Source organism: Pseudophryne corroboree, chromosome 4 (assembly GCF_028390025.1).
Source record: "Pseudophryne corroboree isolate aPseCor3 chromosome 4, aPseCor3.hap2, whole genome shotgun sequence".
NCBI lineage: Eukaryota > Metazoa > Chordata > Amphibia > Anura > Myobatrachidae > Pseudophryne > Pseudophryne corroboree.
In genome coordinates, this window is record NC_086447.1 from 328,252,687 (window position 1) to 328,270,175 (window position 17,489).

At 42.9% G+C, this 17,489-nt stretch overlaps 1 protein-coding gene across 1 annotated transcript in view; it reads right to left on the minus strand.

The window, feature by feature from the left end:
* Positions 1–17,489, minus strand: part of LOC134911389 (probable cation-transporting ATPase 13A4) — a 137,240-nt gene that overhangs the window by 21,713 nt on the left and 98,038 nt on the right. Inside the window, exons 23-25 of the mRNA XM_063919622.1 lie at positions 15,065–15,174; positions 13,983–14,079; positions 11,413–11,485 (exon numbers count right to left, since the gene is read on the minus strand). Coding sequence (XP_063775692.1) covers positions 11,413–11,485; positions 13,983–14,079; positions 15,065–15,174 — 280 coding nt within the window. The remainder of the gene's footprint in view (positions 1–11,412; positions 11,486–13,982; positions 14,080–15,064; positions 15,175–17,489) is intronic.

A 17,489-nucleotide genomic window follows, 5' to 3' on the forward strand; every position in this document is an offset into this window, starting at 1 on the left:
ATGGTATTCATCCAAGGGTTCTAATGGAGCTTCACTCTGAACTGGCAAAACCGCTATCTTTGATCTTTAAGGATTCAGTTATATCAGGTATGGTTCCCAAAGACTATATATAGCGTATAGCGGAAGTAGTGCCTATATTCAAAAAGGGAAGTAAAGCTGAACCAGGTAATTATAGACCAGTTAGTCTTACATCTATAGCGGGGAAAGTATTGGAAGGTATTCTAAGAGATAGTATTCAGAAGTTCCTTGAAGTCAATAAGGTCATTAAAAGGAATCAACATGGGTTTATGAAGGACAGATCCTGTCAAACCAACTTACTTGGCTTTTATGAAACAGTAAGCGCAAACCTAGATCAGGGTAAAGACGTGGATGTGATCTTTTTAGACTTTGCCAAAGCGTTCGATACTGTACCACACATGAGACTTATCTACAAGCTACAAGAATCAGGGCTAGGAAGCACAATATGCACTTGGGTCAAAAACTGGTTAGATAATAGGAAGCAGCGCGTTGTGGTTAATGGATCTTTTTAAACTTGGACTGAAGTGCTAAGTGGTGTGCCGCAAGGCTCAGTATTAGGACCGCTATTGTTCAATATTTTCATTAATGACCTAACAGAAGGTCTAGAGAGCATGGTGTAAATTTTTGCAGATGATACCAAATTGTGTAAGGCTATAAATACAGAGGAGGATGCCGAGTCTCTTCAGAACGACTTAGTTAAATTAGAAGCATGGGCAGCCAAATGGAGAATGCGCTTCAACACAGACAAGTGTAAGGTAATGCACTGTGGTAACAAGAACATAAATTACACCTACCTACTAAATGGTATAAAATTAGGGGATTCTGTACTGGAAAAGGACTTAGGTGTCCTCATAGATAGCAAGCTAAGCAGTAGTACCCAAAGTAGGACTGCAGCAAAGAAGGCTAATAAGATATTAGCATGCATAAAACGGGGTATTGATGCTAGGGACGAGAATATTATACTCCCGTTATATAAATCACTAGTGAGGCCACACCTTGAATACTGTGTACAATTCTGGGCACCGTACTACAAAAAGGATATCTTGGAGCTTGAAAAGGTACAGAGGAGGGCGACCAAACTAATTAAGGGCATGGAGACGATGGAATACAAGGAAAGGCTTGAAAGACTAGGCATGTTTACATTGGAAAAGTGGAGACTAAGAGGGGATATGATCAACATCTACAAATATATAAGGGGACAATACACAGAGCTTGCGCGGGACCTGTTTTTGGTTAGATCAACACAGAGGACTCGTGGACACTCGCTCAGGTTAGAGGAGAGGAGATTCCGCACAATACGGCGTAAAGGCTTTTTCACTGTAAGGACAATACATGTTTGGAACTCCCTGCCCGAGGGAGTTGTAATGGCGGAATCTGTCAACACCTTTAAGAATGGGTTAGATAAATTCCTAATGGATAAGGATATCCAGGGGTATGGTGCATAGTCATGCATTATAGTTACTATAAATAGGGATAAAATGTAACGGCTGACAGCAGCATCAGTCAGAAATTTCATTCAAATCATCATGCATAGGAGACCACAAATAGGTTGAACTCGATGGACAATTGTCTTTTTTCAACCTCAGATACTATGTTACTATGTATTATAATTCATTTTGATGAACATCATCTTCTCCACATTTTCTGGAAGTAACCTCGTACGCCGATTGCTGACAAGGTGAGCGGCTGCACTAAACACTCTTTCGGAGTACACACTGGAGGGTGGGCAACTTAGGTAAAATACAGCCAGTTTGTGCAAGGGCCTCCAAATTGCCTCTTTTTCCTGCCAGTATACGTACGGACTGTCTGACGTGCCTACTTGGATGCGGTCACTCATATAATCCTCCACCATTCTTTCAATGGTGACAGAATCATATGCAGTGACAGTAGACGACATGTCAGTAATCGTTGCCAGGTCCTTCAGTCCGGACCAGATGTCAGCACTCGCTCCAGACTGCCCTGCATCACCGCCAGCGGGTGGGCTCGGAATTCTTAGCCTTTTCCTCGCACCCCCAGTTGCGGGAGAATGTGAAGGAGGAGCTGTTGACGGGTCACGTTCTGCTTGGCTTGATAATTTTCTCACCAGCAGGTCTTTGAACCTCTGCAGACTTGTGTCTGCCGGAAAGAGAGATACAACGTAGGTTTTAAATCTAGGATCGAGCACGGTGGCCAAAATGTAGTGCTCTGATTTCAACAGATTGACCACCCGTGATTCCTGGTTAAGCGAATTAAGGGCTCCATCCACAAGTCCCACATGCCTAGCGGAATCGCTCTGTTTTAGCTCCTCCTTCAATGTCTCCAGCTTCTTCTGCAAAAGCCTGATGAGGGGAATGACCTGACTCAGGCTGGCAGTGTCTGAACTGACTTCACGTGTGGCAAGTTTAAAGGGTTGCAGAACCTTGCACAACGTTGAAATCATTCTCCACTGCGCTTGAGTCAGGTGCATTCCCCCTCCTTTGCCTATATCGTGGGCAGATGTATAGGCTTGAACGGCCTTTTGCTGCTCCTCCATCCTCTGAAGCATATAGAGGGTTGAATTCCACCTCGTTACCACCTCTTGCTTCAGATGATGGCAGGGCAGGTTCAGGAGTGTTTGGTGGTGCTCCAGTCTTCGGCACGTGGTGGCTGAATGCCGAAAGTGGCCCGCAATTCTTCGGGCCACCGACAGCATCTCTTGCACGCCCCTGTCGTTTTTTAAACAATTCTGCACCACCAAATTCAATGTATGTGCAAAACATGGGACGTGCTGGAATTTGCACAGATGTAATGCACGCACAATATTGGTGGCGTTGTCCGATGTCACAAATCCCCAGGAGAGTCCAATTGGGGTAAGCCATTCTGCGATGATGTTCCTCAGTTTCCGTAAGAGGTTGTCAGCTGTGTGCCTCTTATGGAAAGCGGTGATACAAAGCGTAGCCTGCCTAGGAACGAGTTGGCGTTTGCGAGATGCTGCTACTGGTGCCGCCGCTGCTGTTCTTGCTGCGGGAGGCAATACATCTACCCAGTGGGCTGTCACAGTCATATAGTCCTGAGTCTGCCCTGCTCCACTTGTCCACATGCCCGTGGTTAAGTGGACATTGGGTACAACTGCATTTTTTAGGACACTGGTGACTCTTTTTCTGAGGTCTGTGTACATTTTCGGTATCGCCTGCCTAGAGAAATGGAACCTAGATGGTATTTGGTACCAGGGACACAGTACCTCAATCAAGTCTCTAGTTGCCTCTGAATTAACGGTGGGTACCGGAACCACGTTTCTCACCACCCAGGCTGACAAGACCTGAGTTATCCGCTTTGCAGCAGGATGACTGCTGTGATAGTTCATCTTCCTCGCAAAGGACTGTTGGACAGTCAATTGCTTACTGGAAGTAGTACAAGTGGTCTTCCGACTTCCCCTCTGGGATGACGAGTGACTCCCAGCAGCAACAACAGCAGCGCCAGCAGCAGTAGGCGTTACACTCAAGGATGCATCGGAGGAATCCCAGGCAGGAGAGGACTCGTCAGACTTGCCAGTGACATGGCCTGCAGGACTATTGGCTTTCCTGTGTAAGGTGGAAATTGACACTGAGGGAGTTGGTGGTGTGGTTTGCAGGAGCTTGGTTACAAGAGGAAGGGATTTAGTGGTCAGTGGACTGCTTCCGCTGTCATCCAAAGTTTTTGAACTTGTCACTGACTTCTGATGAATGCGGACCAGGTGATGTATAAGGGAGGATGTTCCTAGGTGGTTAACGTCCTTACCCCTACTTATTACAGCTTGACAAAGGCAACACACGGCTTGACACCTGTTGTCCGCATTTGTGTTGAAATAATTCCACACCGAAGAGGTGATTTTTTTTGTATTTTGACCAGGCATGTCAATGGCCATATTTGTCCCATGGACAACAGGTGTCTCCCCGGGTGCCTGACTTAAACAAACCACCTCACCATCAGAATCCTCCTTGTCAATTTCCTCCCCAGCGCCAGCAACACCCATATCCTCATCCTGGTGTACATCAACAGTGACATCTTCAATTTGACTATCAGGAACTGTACTGCGGGTGCTCCTTCCAGCACTTGCTGGGGGCGTGCAAATGGTGGAAGGCGCAAGCTCTTCCCGTCCAGTGTTGGGAAGGTCAGGCATCGCAACTGACACAATTGGACTCTCCTTGGGGATTTGTGATTTAGAAGAACGCACAGTTCTTTGCTTTGCTTTTGCCAGCTTAAGTCTTTTCATTTTTCTGGCGAGAGGATGAGTGCTTCCATCCTCATGTGAATCTGAACCACTAGCCATGAACATAGGCCAGGGCCTCAGCCGTTCCTTGCCACTCCGTGTCGTAAATGGCATATTGGCAAGTTTACGCTTCTCATCAGATGCTTTCAATTTTGATTTTTGGGTCATTTTACTGAACTTTTGTTTTTTGGATTTTACATGCTCTCTACTATGACATTGGGCATCGGCCTTGGCAGACGACGTTGATGGCATTTCATCGTCTCGGCCATGACTAATGGCAGCAGCTTCAGCACGAGGTGGAAGTGGATCTTGATCTTTCCCTATTTTAACCTCCACATTTTTGTTCTCCATTTTTTAATGTGTGGAATTATATGCCAGTATCAATAGCAATGGCCTACTACTATATATACTGCGCACAACTGAAATGCACCACAGGTATGGATGGATAGTATACTTGACGACACAGAGGTAGGTTGAGCAGTGGCCTTCCGTACCGTACTGCTATATATACTGGTGGTCACTGTCAGCAAAACTCTGCACTGTACTCCTCCTATATAATATACTGGTGGTCCCCAGTGCCCACAATAAAGCAGTGTGAGCACAGATATATGCAGCACACTGAGCACAGATATGGAGTGTTTTTCAGGCAGACAACGTATACTGGTGGTCACTGTCAGCAAAACTCTGCACTGTACTCCTCCTATATAATACAGCTGCTCCCCAGTGCCCACAATAAAGCAGTGTGAGCACAGATATATGCAGCACACTGAGCACTGATATGGAGTGTTTTTCAGGCAGACAACGTATACTGGTGGTCACTGTCAGCAAAACTCTGCACTGTACTCCTCCTATATAATACAGCTGCTCCCCAGTCCCCACAATTAAGCAGTGTGAGCACAGATATATGCAGCACACTGAGCACAGATATGGAGTGTTTTTCAGGCAGACAACGTATACTGGTGGTCACTGTCAGCAAAACTCTGCACTGTACTCCTCCTATATAATACAGCTGCTCCCCAGTCCCCACAATTAAGCAATAAGCACAAATATTATTAATAAACGGAGAGGACGCCAGCCACGTCCTCTCCCTAACATTTCCAATGCACGAGTGAAAATGGCGGCGACGCGCGGCTGCTTATATAGAATCTGAATCTCGCGAGAATCCGACAGCGGGATGATGACGTTCGGGCGCGCTCGGGTTATCCGAGCCATACGGGAGAATCCGAGTATGCCTCGGACCCGTGTAAAATGGGTGAAGTTCGGAGGGGTTCGGTTTCCGAGGAACCGAACCCGCTCATCACTACATATTACACAACACTGTACATGGAGGAAGCAATCATGACACAAACAAATTACATATCAGGACAGAACCAAAACTAGGATTTTTGGCACCCGGGGCAAGGCAGTAATCCCCCCCCCCCAAATAAATAAATAAAATCGAATTATGCCACACAGTAGTGCAAACTTATTCACATTAGTTCATTTTACATGCCACAGTACTCCCCCTTATTAATGTTACGCCACACAGATATGCCCCTTTTTCACCCTAAATCACACAGCAGCACCATTATACTATACATGTTATATCGCACAATATAGCCCCTTATTCACAATATGCCACACAGAAGTAATGCCCTTTATAGCACATTATGCCACACAGTAGTACCCTTTATACATGTTACGCTACACAGTAGTAAATGCACCTTATACACATAATACGACACAGTAGTAGTACTTTTTGGCTCAAGTTCAGAACATGGATTGGAGCCCAGGTTTGGAATGACAATGAAACACAAATACACTTATCACACATTGTGTCAGTGATGAAGATGCAGGCTGCCAGCAGTCACAGCACTCGCTGATGGCGACAGTGGCAGGCAGAATCCAGGACCACGTCCCCACACACAGCAACACACTGCCCCTACAGGAGTGATATACATACAGTGACAGCCACACCCCGGGGCTCTCACCAGGGATGCAAGCTTATGTGCTTTATTCAGCACTTGACTCATGCAAACTGTGGCAGAGATCTTGACGCCCCCACAAACCCGGTGCCCAGCGCACATGCCCCCCTCTAATTGCTGCTCTGATCAGGACATCAGTGTACTCCCACCATATCTGATGGATTTCAGCTGGGCAGATAAAGGTATGCCAGTCTGACATTTAATCTGACAGTGTATGACAACATTAGTGATTCGGCTACTGTTAGGTAGCAGCATTACCACCCATAAAAAAAGACAAATTGGTGATTTTATATAAAAAACTTGCACTTTTACTTTGCCATTTTATTATTTTATAGTGTTTTGTCAACACTACAATACTTACTTGCAAATTACATGCAAGTGCATACTTTTGCGATATAACAAACACATTTACAATTTGTATGCCACTTAATACTCAGCCAGCCTATACTTTACAGTAAGTAGAAATCTGCAGCCCTATACATTCCAGTAATCAGACATGCTGCATAATATAATATTCCAGGCTATAGAAATCATTCATAAAAAGATCCTTAAAAATCCATCTTTTTATGCGGTCATAAAACTTGACCAGCAACCAGGGGTGTAGTGAGGGTGGTTCCAGTGGAGCACGAGCTCCGGGTGCTGGAAATGTTAAAGGGCGCACAGCCGCCTTACCCCCCCCCCCCTTTCTCTCCACCCGCCATACCACGGGCCACCATACAAGCAACTGCAGAGCAGGAGGAGGAGAAGCAGATGGGCGCACACTGACTCAGACTTGGAGATTAGGTAGGGAACAGGCAGGGCCGGCTCTACCATTAGGCAGCTTTAAGCGGCTGCCTAGGGACGCCGGCCACTGGAGGGCGCCACTGAATTCATCTACCAAAAAACTGAAGGATGTCTCTGTATGCGGGTCAGTAATGAATTTACAGATAGGGGCATGGAACACAATAAGGAGCATACAAATATATGACGCCGGAATCCTGACAGTTGACATCTTGAATTTTAGCATGCCGGGAAGGGTTAGGCTGCAGAGAGGGAGGGTTAGGGTAAAGGGTAAGGTTAATTAATTGAATTCAAGATGTTGGTATTATAGTAGTCGGCATTCTGCTGTCTGTATTCTGACCGGCGGCATCGCGTACTCAACCCCTACTAAATATCCCCACCAGATCCCATGTACAGTATATTACAGTATGTAAAGAATAGACTGTACTATAGCGCTTTTTAAGTGAAAGTAGATTGTGAACAAATTCACAACTGCTTTTTACTTTATATATAGGTAAAGATATACTTTATCACTTTAAAAGTCCTTTAGTGTTGTCTATTTTCTCTGTATATGTTTAATGATGCAATTCAGCCCAGCCCATCTGCATCTCCCCTTCAGAGGCAACAGCAGGAGACACTAACAGTCAGCACATGCCGGAGTTCTGCCGCCCTGTTTATATGTCTCAATGTCTCAATGCTCAATGTCTCAATGCTTGTAGCTGTGCAGCGGGGTTACTTCTGTCCTGCTACACCTCTCTCTGTCCTAGCTGCTGCAGCACCTCTTTCTGCCCCATCTGCTGCAACACCTCTTTCTGCCCCATCTGCTGCAGCACCTCTCTCTTTCCCCCCGGCTGCTGCACCTTGTTCTGCCTTAACTGCTGTAGCACTTTTCTCTGCCTCGGCTGTTGCAGCACCACACTCTGCCCCGGCTGCTACATCACCTCTCTCTACATTGATGCTGCAGCACCTCTCTCTGCATTAGAAGCTACTGAGTAACATGTATAAGCGACTCTACTGTGGCATAACGTGTATAAGGGGCTCTACTGTGCGGCGTAATGTGTATAAAGGGCTCTACTGTGTGGCGTTAAGTGTATAATGGGTACTATTGTGTGGTGTAATGTGAATAACGGACACTACGGTGTGGTGTTATGGGAATAATGGACAATAATGTGCGGTGTGATCTGAATTGATACTATTCTGTGGCCAAACCCCTATATTTTTGGCATGCACTGTTCTTATTTTAAACATTAGTGGCGCCCAAAGGAAACTTTCTCCCTGAGCTCCACAAGGTCTAGAACTGGCCCTGTCACCAATTTAGTTTTTTTTTTTAAGACATTTGAATTTATTGAAGCATGTATAAGTTACATATCAAAAGCAATTTTTACATATATGACAATGGTATTATGTGACATATTAATTATCAAAAACAAATTTGACATGCATGAAAATGGTATTATGTGATGTATTACGGTATTAATCACAAATGTAACATACACCTAATTCAGTAAATGGTAGGGGGCACCGAAAACAAACCCTTTCTCTGGGCGCCATGGTGCCAAGCTACACCTCTGCCAGTAATAACTAAACGAACGTATCTAATCTCCAAGTGCCTTTTATAACTGCATTATCTTCTGTATTATGTCTGAGTCGTGTAACTGTAAACATTGTGTCACTGTTATAATGTTCTACTCTTACAGCACTGAAGCATTTATAATCCTGTAAAAGTAAAACCAAACTTATATTTGCAAACACTTAAGATATATGCAGGGGCGGACTGGGAACAAAAAGCGGCCCTGGAAAAATTTGTAATAGTGGCCCCACGTGGGTAGCACCAGAGGTGTAAGGTCTAGCCATGGGCTATGGCAGCAGCACCCTCCCACCAAGACTTTCCAGATAGTGGACATGTCCAGCATCAAGGGGGAAGTTAAAAAGAAATAAAATTACATATTGTGAGGACATTATATTATACACCTTCAGAATTTAGGAAACTATATCATTCTTTAGAAAGATATATTTTCTTGCTTATTACACCAACTGTATCCCAATCACTATTCACTCAATCTTATATGTCAGCCAAGCAGGCAGACAGAGCATACACTAGATCATCTGCAATCACAGGCTAAGTGGCAAAGTAATTTTCATATATGCAAATTATTTTGCATCTTATTCAGTATGTCTATAAAAAGGACCACATGTCCTCAAACTAAAGAGGCCCCACGGGTGCGTCGGCCCACCGGGGATCTTCCCTGTAAACCCTATGGCCAATCCGCCTCTGGATATATGAAACCCTAAAATCTCTGTACAACTCAACATAACAAAGTCTTTTTGTATACAGGTCTGTATAACATATCTGCCATTTTAATGATCTTGTACTGAGAAGGCTTTTTGTACTGGTGAGTTACTGGGCTTACTAATAGTAGCATTCAGTCTCTATTATAGTAGCGTTGCTTATACAAAAGTAAACTATGTGGAAAGTGTTTAGTGCAATCTGTTACACACCTTTACATGCATTTAGATAGAATACATTTTTCATTACAAAATGTAATGTGGTCTATTCAATTTAAAATGATAACTTTCTTTTCTCCAGTTGGGGTCTGATTCTGAATCAGATGTTCTAGAAGGTCTATAGATGCTGTAAAACCTCCTGGTGTATCTTTAGCACCAGGGTCGTACTATGGAAACTTGCATCAGTCATATGGCAGGTACAGATTATCTATCTGAATATGGCCTCTTATGTGAATGATTTATATGTATGCACGCAACCACTATCAGCGACACACGCCACACAACATTCCCATAATGTGCCCATAAGCAGACCATCTCTGTGTGTCCACATAGCCACCTCCCTGCCACCGCTCCGGAATGCCCATTACAATTTAAAAACATTTCTGCGCCACCTGTGCACCTCAAGTGCAACTGCGTACATTGGGATCGCTCGCAGTGGCCATACCCAGGTGGTCTGCACATGCGCACCGGCTGTTGTGTGCATGTGCAACCTTACACATTACGGCCGCATCCCTGAAGGATGCCAGGGGTCAACCTTAGATCCGATGCCTCCTCAATCTCACTGTGGGTGCATTGGGGGGCTGCCTCACCCATGCTGGGCGGTCTTGCCCTGTGTTGGGTAGCCCCCAGCATGTGCGGATATGAACGCAGATCTGGCTACATATGCAGCGATCTGCATTCATCTCTAAATAACCCCCATAATCTGGGTACATGCACAGTTTAATTTATACTCCTATTCCACCAAATTCCCGGGGTCCAACCTGATATATGGAACACAGACAGACAAAGGATAGACCTTCTCATTGCGGCTCCGGCCCAGGTTATTCCCGGGTCAGCACTGTTTGCACTGCACTTGGGTGCAGTCTCTCTTCTGCAGCTGCTTGCATCATCTCCAAGTGCTGGAAACTGGATCTCCACATGCTGTAAACGGGGCCGATGACCCGGGTTACCCATTTACACTGCAGCCTTACCCAGGTCCTTCCCTGGGTCCAATACTGGTAGCTACCCGGGAAAGAGTTCTGGGTCACTGAACCCAGGATTTGTAATTTTTTTTTGAGGGAGCCATTTCCACTGAGCCACGACCCGGGTTATCACGGCAATGACCTGGGTATTATCAGCAGTGGAAAAGGGGTATTAGACACAGAAGAAAAAAAATCTTAAGTACTGTAGGTCCAACACCGCTGCTGCGTCCGACTCAGAATCAGGTTCTATTTCTCTTGCTATATAAAGTTCTTACATGCTTCTTCTACGTGTTGCTTAAACTGTATCAAACTTGCACTTGACTGATTTTTTTTATTTATTCAGAAATCATTATAAATAGTGTTGTCACTAGATGGCATTACACATCCATTGTGCTTTCTGACCCGGGTTATCACGGCAATGACCTGGATATTATCAGCAGTGGAAAAGAGGTATTAGACACACAAGAAAAAAAATCTTAAGTACTGTAGGTTCAACACCGCTGCTGCATCCGACTCAGAATCAGGTTCTATTTCTCTTGCTATATAAAGTTCTTACATGCTTCTACGTGTTGCTTAAACTGTATCAAACTTGCACTTGACTGATTTTTTTATTTATTCAGAAATCATTATAAATAGTGTTGTCACTAGATGGCATTACACATCCATTGTGCTTTCTGAGTCATCTGCAATAACTCATCAGTACTTTTGTGAATCAGAATTTCCTGATGCAATATGACATCTTTTACTCACTTAATAATAAAACATTTTTGGAAAATTCTTTATTAACTTTTAGAATTAATGGCACCATTTTATTGCAGGAATGATGTCTATTGGAATCTGCTTGCTGTGCTTTTATGCTGCTTTATTAAAAGAAATGTCACAATCCTCTGAAAATCCATTGTTTGTTTAGACATGTAGACAGAAATGACAGTATGCAAAACTTACAGTTCCAATACGAAACAGGATATAATTACATTGTATTTTTTATGATTCTTACTTGTTAAGCAGACTACTATAGTTACAGCCACATCTTGTATAAGGAGCTGATAGTTGGACAATATATTTATTTCCTGCAAAAAGGGAAAAGAATTAAGATTTTGTCAAGTTATATCAGGCAATTAAAGTCCTAGCATATTGTATATATAAAATACTCATTAACACAAAGTGTCATCAGTTATCAATAACTTTTATTGTGACCGCTATTGTTTTATTTCTACAAATCCACTATTATAATGTAAAATGTAGCAACAGCAAACATAAACTAGAGCAATAACTATATATATATATATATATATATACAGACTGACCTAATACATGATAATACAAAGTTGGAAACAAAAAGCATAAGAAGCCTTAATTATTATGACCTAACTGGTGTTTCCAAATGGTTTGGTACACTGTAACTGAACAGGGTTCCTAACTAAGGACCATCAAGTACCCAATGCTACATACGGTAACGAAAAGTAGTTCCGTAAAAAAAGATCACTGTTGAATAAGTAATAAACATACAGTATATTAAAGCTGTGAAACCAAGTAAGCAATGCAAAGCTTATAAAATGTACTAACAGCTTGTGAGAGGATATAACCTATAACCCTCATACTTCTGAACCAAAGATGGATAGAGAAAGACCACCATAGGTTTATAGTAGAGCCCAGGGGGGATCATAGGTAATTAAATGTGATTTAGCTTAATTAGCAATTATATTTAATATGAACAACTATCTTGTTACATTACTTATTTTTATTTACAGTTAAGAAAATGAGGGTGTGTGAACAAAGCCTAAACGTTCAGCAGGTGGGAGTTAGACTGCATATAGGGCCTAATTCAGACCTGATCGCCAAAGCAAAATATTTCTCTAACGGGCAAAACCATGTGCACTGCAGGGGGGCAGAATTAACATGTGCAGAGAGAGAGTTAGATTTGGGTGGGTTATTTTGTTTCTGTGCAGGGTAAATACTGGCTGCTTTATTCTTACACTGCAACTTAGATTTCAGTTTACACACACCCTACCCAAATCTAACTCTCTCTGCACATGTTATATCTGCCCCTCCCCCCCCCCCTCTGCACTGCACGTGGTTCTTCCCATTAGAGAAAAGTGTTGCTCTTGGGATCAGATCTGAATTATTCCCCTAGTCCCAAAAGAAGGATGCACCCTTTATTGCTTCATGAACAATGCACTCAATTATGAAAAGGGAGCGGTTGCCTAGGAGATACGTGTTCTGTTATCTTAGCGTTGGGGCTAAAACTTGTTATACAATATTTACAATCTCCTGACTTTGCAATTTACAGACTTGTAGCATGTAGGATATTTGAAGTGTAGGTCTATGACAGTGTATCCCAGCTTCGGCCATTAAGGCACACTAATAGTCCAGGTTTTAGTGATATCCATGCTTGAGCACAGATAGTTAAATCAAAATAACTGAGTCACTAATTGAGTCACCTGAGCTCAGGTATGGCTATCCTTAAAAACTGGACTGTTAATGTGCCTTGAGGACTGTGCTTGGGAAATCCTGGTCTATGAGAAGAATTGGTCAGAAGAAAAATAGATAAACTATACATTTCTCCCTTTAAAAATTTGTTTTGATGTACCAATAATAAGCTACAAATGAGTCTTATTATGTCCAGAGTTAAAACAATTGGGCTAAATTGGTCTGTGCATTAAAATTCTGGACCTTGGTTGCTTTCTAAATACAGTATATGCGCTAAGAAACAGGGAAAGATTAAAAGCAGTAAATAAATTTAGGACGCAGACTACTTTTACAGGAAGAGATATGCAACATACAGTATCCATGATTCTCAATAGCCTATTTCTAGAAGAGTTTCCATATATGTAGCCCAGGAAAGTTTTGCAGATGGAATGATTTTACTATACGCAGCTTCTTACATGTAAAGCTGTTGGCCACTGCTCCACTATGTTAGTAATGGGCTGGAAAGGTGGCACCGGTTATAGGGTCTAATTCAGACCTGTTCGCTCGCTAGGGTTTTTTGCAGTCCTGCGTTCGCATAGTCGCCGCCTACAGGGGAGTGTATTTTCACTTTGCAAGCGTGCGAACGCATGTGTAGCAGAGCTTTACAAACAGATCTTGTGCAGTTTCTGAGTAGCCCAGGACTTACTCAGCCGCTGCGATCACTTCAGCCTGTCCGAGACCGGAAACTGACGTCAGGAACCCTCCCTGCAAACGCATGGACACACCTGCATTTTTCCAACCACTCCCAGAAAACGGTCAGTTGACACCCACAAACGGCTTCTTCCTGTCAGTCTCCTTGCGAACACCCATGCAAATGGATTCTTCGCACAAACCCATCGCTGAGCATGCACAGTTTAGACCTGATTGCCGCTGTACGAAAATGCGGCCTAGTGATCAGGTCTGAATTAGGCCCATAGTGTCCACAGTCCAATGTCTTACTCCCATAAGTAAGGAGATGCCTTCCATACAAGTGGGTGAGTGAGATGGAGCAGAGCCAACAGGGGAAGTTTTAATGGGTGTACACGTTGTAAGGGCTACCCTTGAATGTGTTCTAGTGTTTTTACTGTAATGACAGAAGAAAATCATAAAATGAATTACCCAATATAGCAGCAGCATGCAAACAAATTGGATCATGGCATAAAGAGTCATGTATTTGAAGACACAGAAAGAAGTGACCAAGGCAGCTCGTCCTTCTCTGAACAGAAATACAAAAGAAAAACATGATCACACTGATTATTTTTATGGTTGCTTTTACTACAATTGTACAATTGTGACTGCGACTAAAGATTGACTTCACTATACAAAAAAACCACACAAAAAAACAAGAAATACAGGATGGTCAGTAAACAAAACCCACTCATACCCCTTTTCCACTAGCTTAAAAAACCCATGTTTTTGCACGGGGTGCGCTTCGACCCGGGTTTTTTGGTAGTGGAAACGGCTCCCTCTAAAAAAACCCGGGTTGAGTGACCCGGGAATCCTACCTGGGTAGCTACCTGGGTTGGACCCGGGAATGACCTGGGTAAAGGTGTATTAAATGGGTTACCTGGGTCATTCACCATTTACAGCATGCCTAGAGCCCATACCTCCCTGACTGCAGTGTCCCGCGGGTGGTCGGGAGGGGACAGCTCATGCTGTCAGCATTGCTATCTGGCCGGGAAAGTGTGTGCGGAGGCTGGGGGCAGACCAGCAGCTTCCAGAGTGACGGTGGGCATCATCGCATTGGGTGCATGGCCTAACGGGACTGATTCAATGCCCTGTGGGTCCCGATCTGCTGGATTTCCCAGTGCTTGGAGATTACGTCATCTCCAAACACCGGCCAGAATACACTGCACCGACCTGGGATATTTCACGGGTCGGTGCTGTTGTGGAAAAGGGGTCCGTCTCGGTCTGACCTGGCTTGGAACCGTGTTCCAAATTCCGGGTCACACCCAAGACTTCTAGCAATTCTCATTAAGCAAAAGTCAGCCTTCATTGCCACCAATCTGAGCCAGTGCAAGTAAAGGTAAATAATGTACTGTAATACTGTTGTAAAGAGATAGTACACCTTGTTTTACAAGATATGTTGTGTGCCAAAACACAGCCGTGAACATGCTTTGGGAGATGTCCCATGGTCCTATTTTCTGCATTTGCAGTCTTGAGAAGCATAAATAATGAATAGCTCTCATTCTATAACCTACTTGATCAGTTGCGGGATACACCTTATGTTTGGGGTACGTGAGGTGAATGGAGAGGCCACAGACGCTTCTTGCTCAGAGAGAGATATACCAGCATGAGCTACTTTCAGAGCCTGGAAAAAAAGATTTATAACAAGGTTAAAGCAGTGTGATTCAGTGACTGAGCATTAAGAGCTAGTTATAAACAGGATCATGTGATAAGGGTAGTTGTAGTAGTAAGACCACAACCCTGTGTTCTTACTGATTACCTCATGTAGAGTTGGTGTCTTATAATGAGAAGACAGTATACTCGTATAGTGTACAGTATATCAGTGTCTGTGCTGTCTGAGTGAAGAGTGTATCCCACATGTGATTTGAGCTCCAATGTGCCTAGACACCACAAACATGGACTCTTAATTTCTTTTTAATGGCCTGCAGTATATAAGTGATTGAGGTCAGCATTTTTCGCAACAGCCTTGCTTTGGTTGATAGCATTGTAGACTTATTCTTTACTAATTTTCTTGAATTGGCTGTGACTGATTTTAGGAAAGACATTGAGCATTTCTATCAGTCATTTGTAGTTTGGGAAGGTGAGTTGTCTATTCACACAACACTAGTCTCCATGGTGAGTGCCCCAACATGACAGATAAATAATAGTGGTCAATAATCTTTGTTTACTCATTAGATTAAATAGGAGCTGTATCAAACATTTAAAAGAGGCTAAGTGGAGGTGTTGCCCATAGCAACCAAGCAGATTGTTGCTGTTATTTATCTAGTACATTCTACAAAATGATAGCTAGAATCTGATTGGTTGATAATGGCAACACATCAATTTGTCTTCTTTAGATAGTTTGATACATCTCCCCCTAAACCCTTGTTAAACAGTTCTGCTTGATGCTCTTTACTGAACAGACTGGTACTCATATTATGGCAAGTACTGTATGATTAAAAGGGGATATTTCATTTTACCAACTGCCATTTTCTAAGAATATCAACTGTGTCCTTTTGAGCACATTTTCTATTTCTCATAATATGTATGTTTCCTCATACACCTAGCCTCAATACTGTAGGTCATACGGTGCAAGACTACTGCACAACTGTGCTGCTCCAAAAGGTGTATCGTAGAATGTTTTTCTTTAAATGATACAACTTATCAGACACAGGGGGAGATGTACTAAGCCTGAAAAGTGATAAATATCACTGTGATAAAGCATCAGCCAATCGGCTTCTAACTGCCATGTTACAGGCTGTGTTTGAAAAATGACAGTTAGGAGCCGATTGGCTGGTGCTTTATCACAGTGATATTTATCACTTTTCAGGCTTAGTACATCTGGCCCACAGTGAATTCCACCACTCAAAGGGCGGAATTCAAATGTTTTTCACTGGCAGCCAGTACATGGCGCCCAAATGTAGCTATTTAATCGTAGCTCTGCTCGGTCAAAGATGGTTGCCGCAATCTGCATTTCACCTCACAGCCCTTGGGGGTGTCAAGCTGAAATGCGCAAAAAGTGACCTGTTTGAACACGATAAAGTGACACAATTGAATATTGCCTCTGTGATCTTCCATTACTTTAGACAGGATATCAGGCGTGATAATCAATCGAATACTGCCCAAGGTGTACTACAGATGCTGAGTTGCAACTTTAACTGCACAGGAATTAGTTTTAAATACATGTAAAGTCACAGATGAAGCACAGCAGACCTTGATGTGAGAAAAAGCCCCGATCACTGCATTGCAGCCCTTCATATACATATTCAGACTCACTCGCACATAGATGTACAAATATTGAACCTCAAATGATCAGTGCAGTCTATTAAAGTAGTTCTGTCGCTTCCAGTTGTATTATTTGTGTTAATAAGAGCGAAAAAGACTCTCTGTGTGGCCAAGTTGCACATGATCTGGAACACTTAGAGAGGCTGTATGGCGCAAGTAAAGCCACAATTTATGAGGCCAGATCGGTATATATTTTTTTTTTAACATTGTTCTTGAGAATCACATTCTGAATTAACAAAATATGTGAATGCTTAGGGGAGAAAATTACTACAGGTTGAGTATCCCTTATCCAAAATGCTTGGGACCAGAGGTATTTTGGATATCGGATTTTTCCGTATTTTGGAATAATTGCATACCATAATGAGATATCATGGTGATGGGACCTAAATCTAAGAACAGAATGCATTTATGTTACATATACACCTTAAACATACAGCCTGAAGGCAATTTTAGCCAATATTTTTTATAACTTTGTGCATTAAACAAAGTGTGTCTACATTCACACAATTCATTTATGTTTCATATACACCTTATACACACAGCCTAAAGGTCATTTAATACAATATTTTTAATAGCTTTGCGTATTAAACAAAGTTTGTGTACATTGAGTCATCAAAAAACAAAGGTTTCACTATCCCACTCTCATTCAAAAAAGTCCATATTTCGGAATATTCC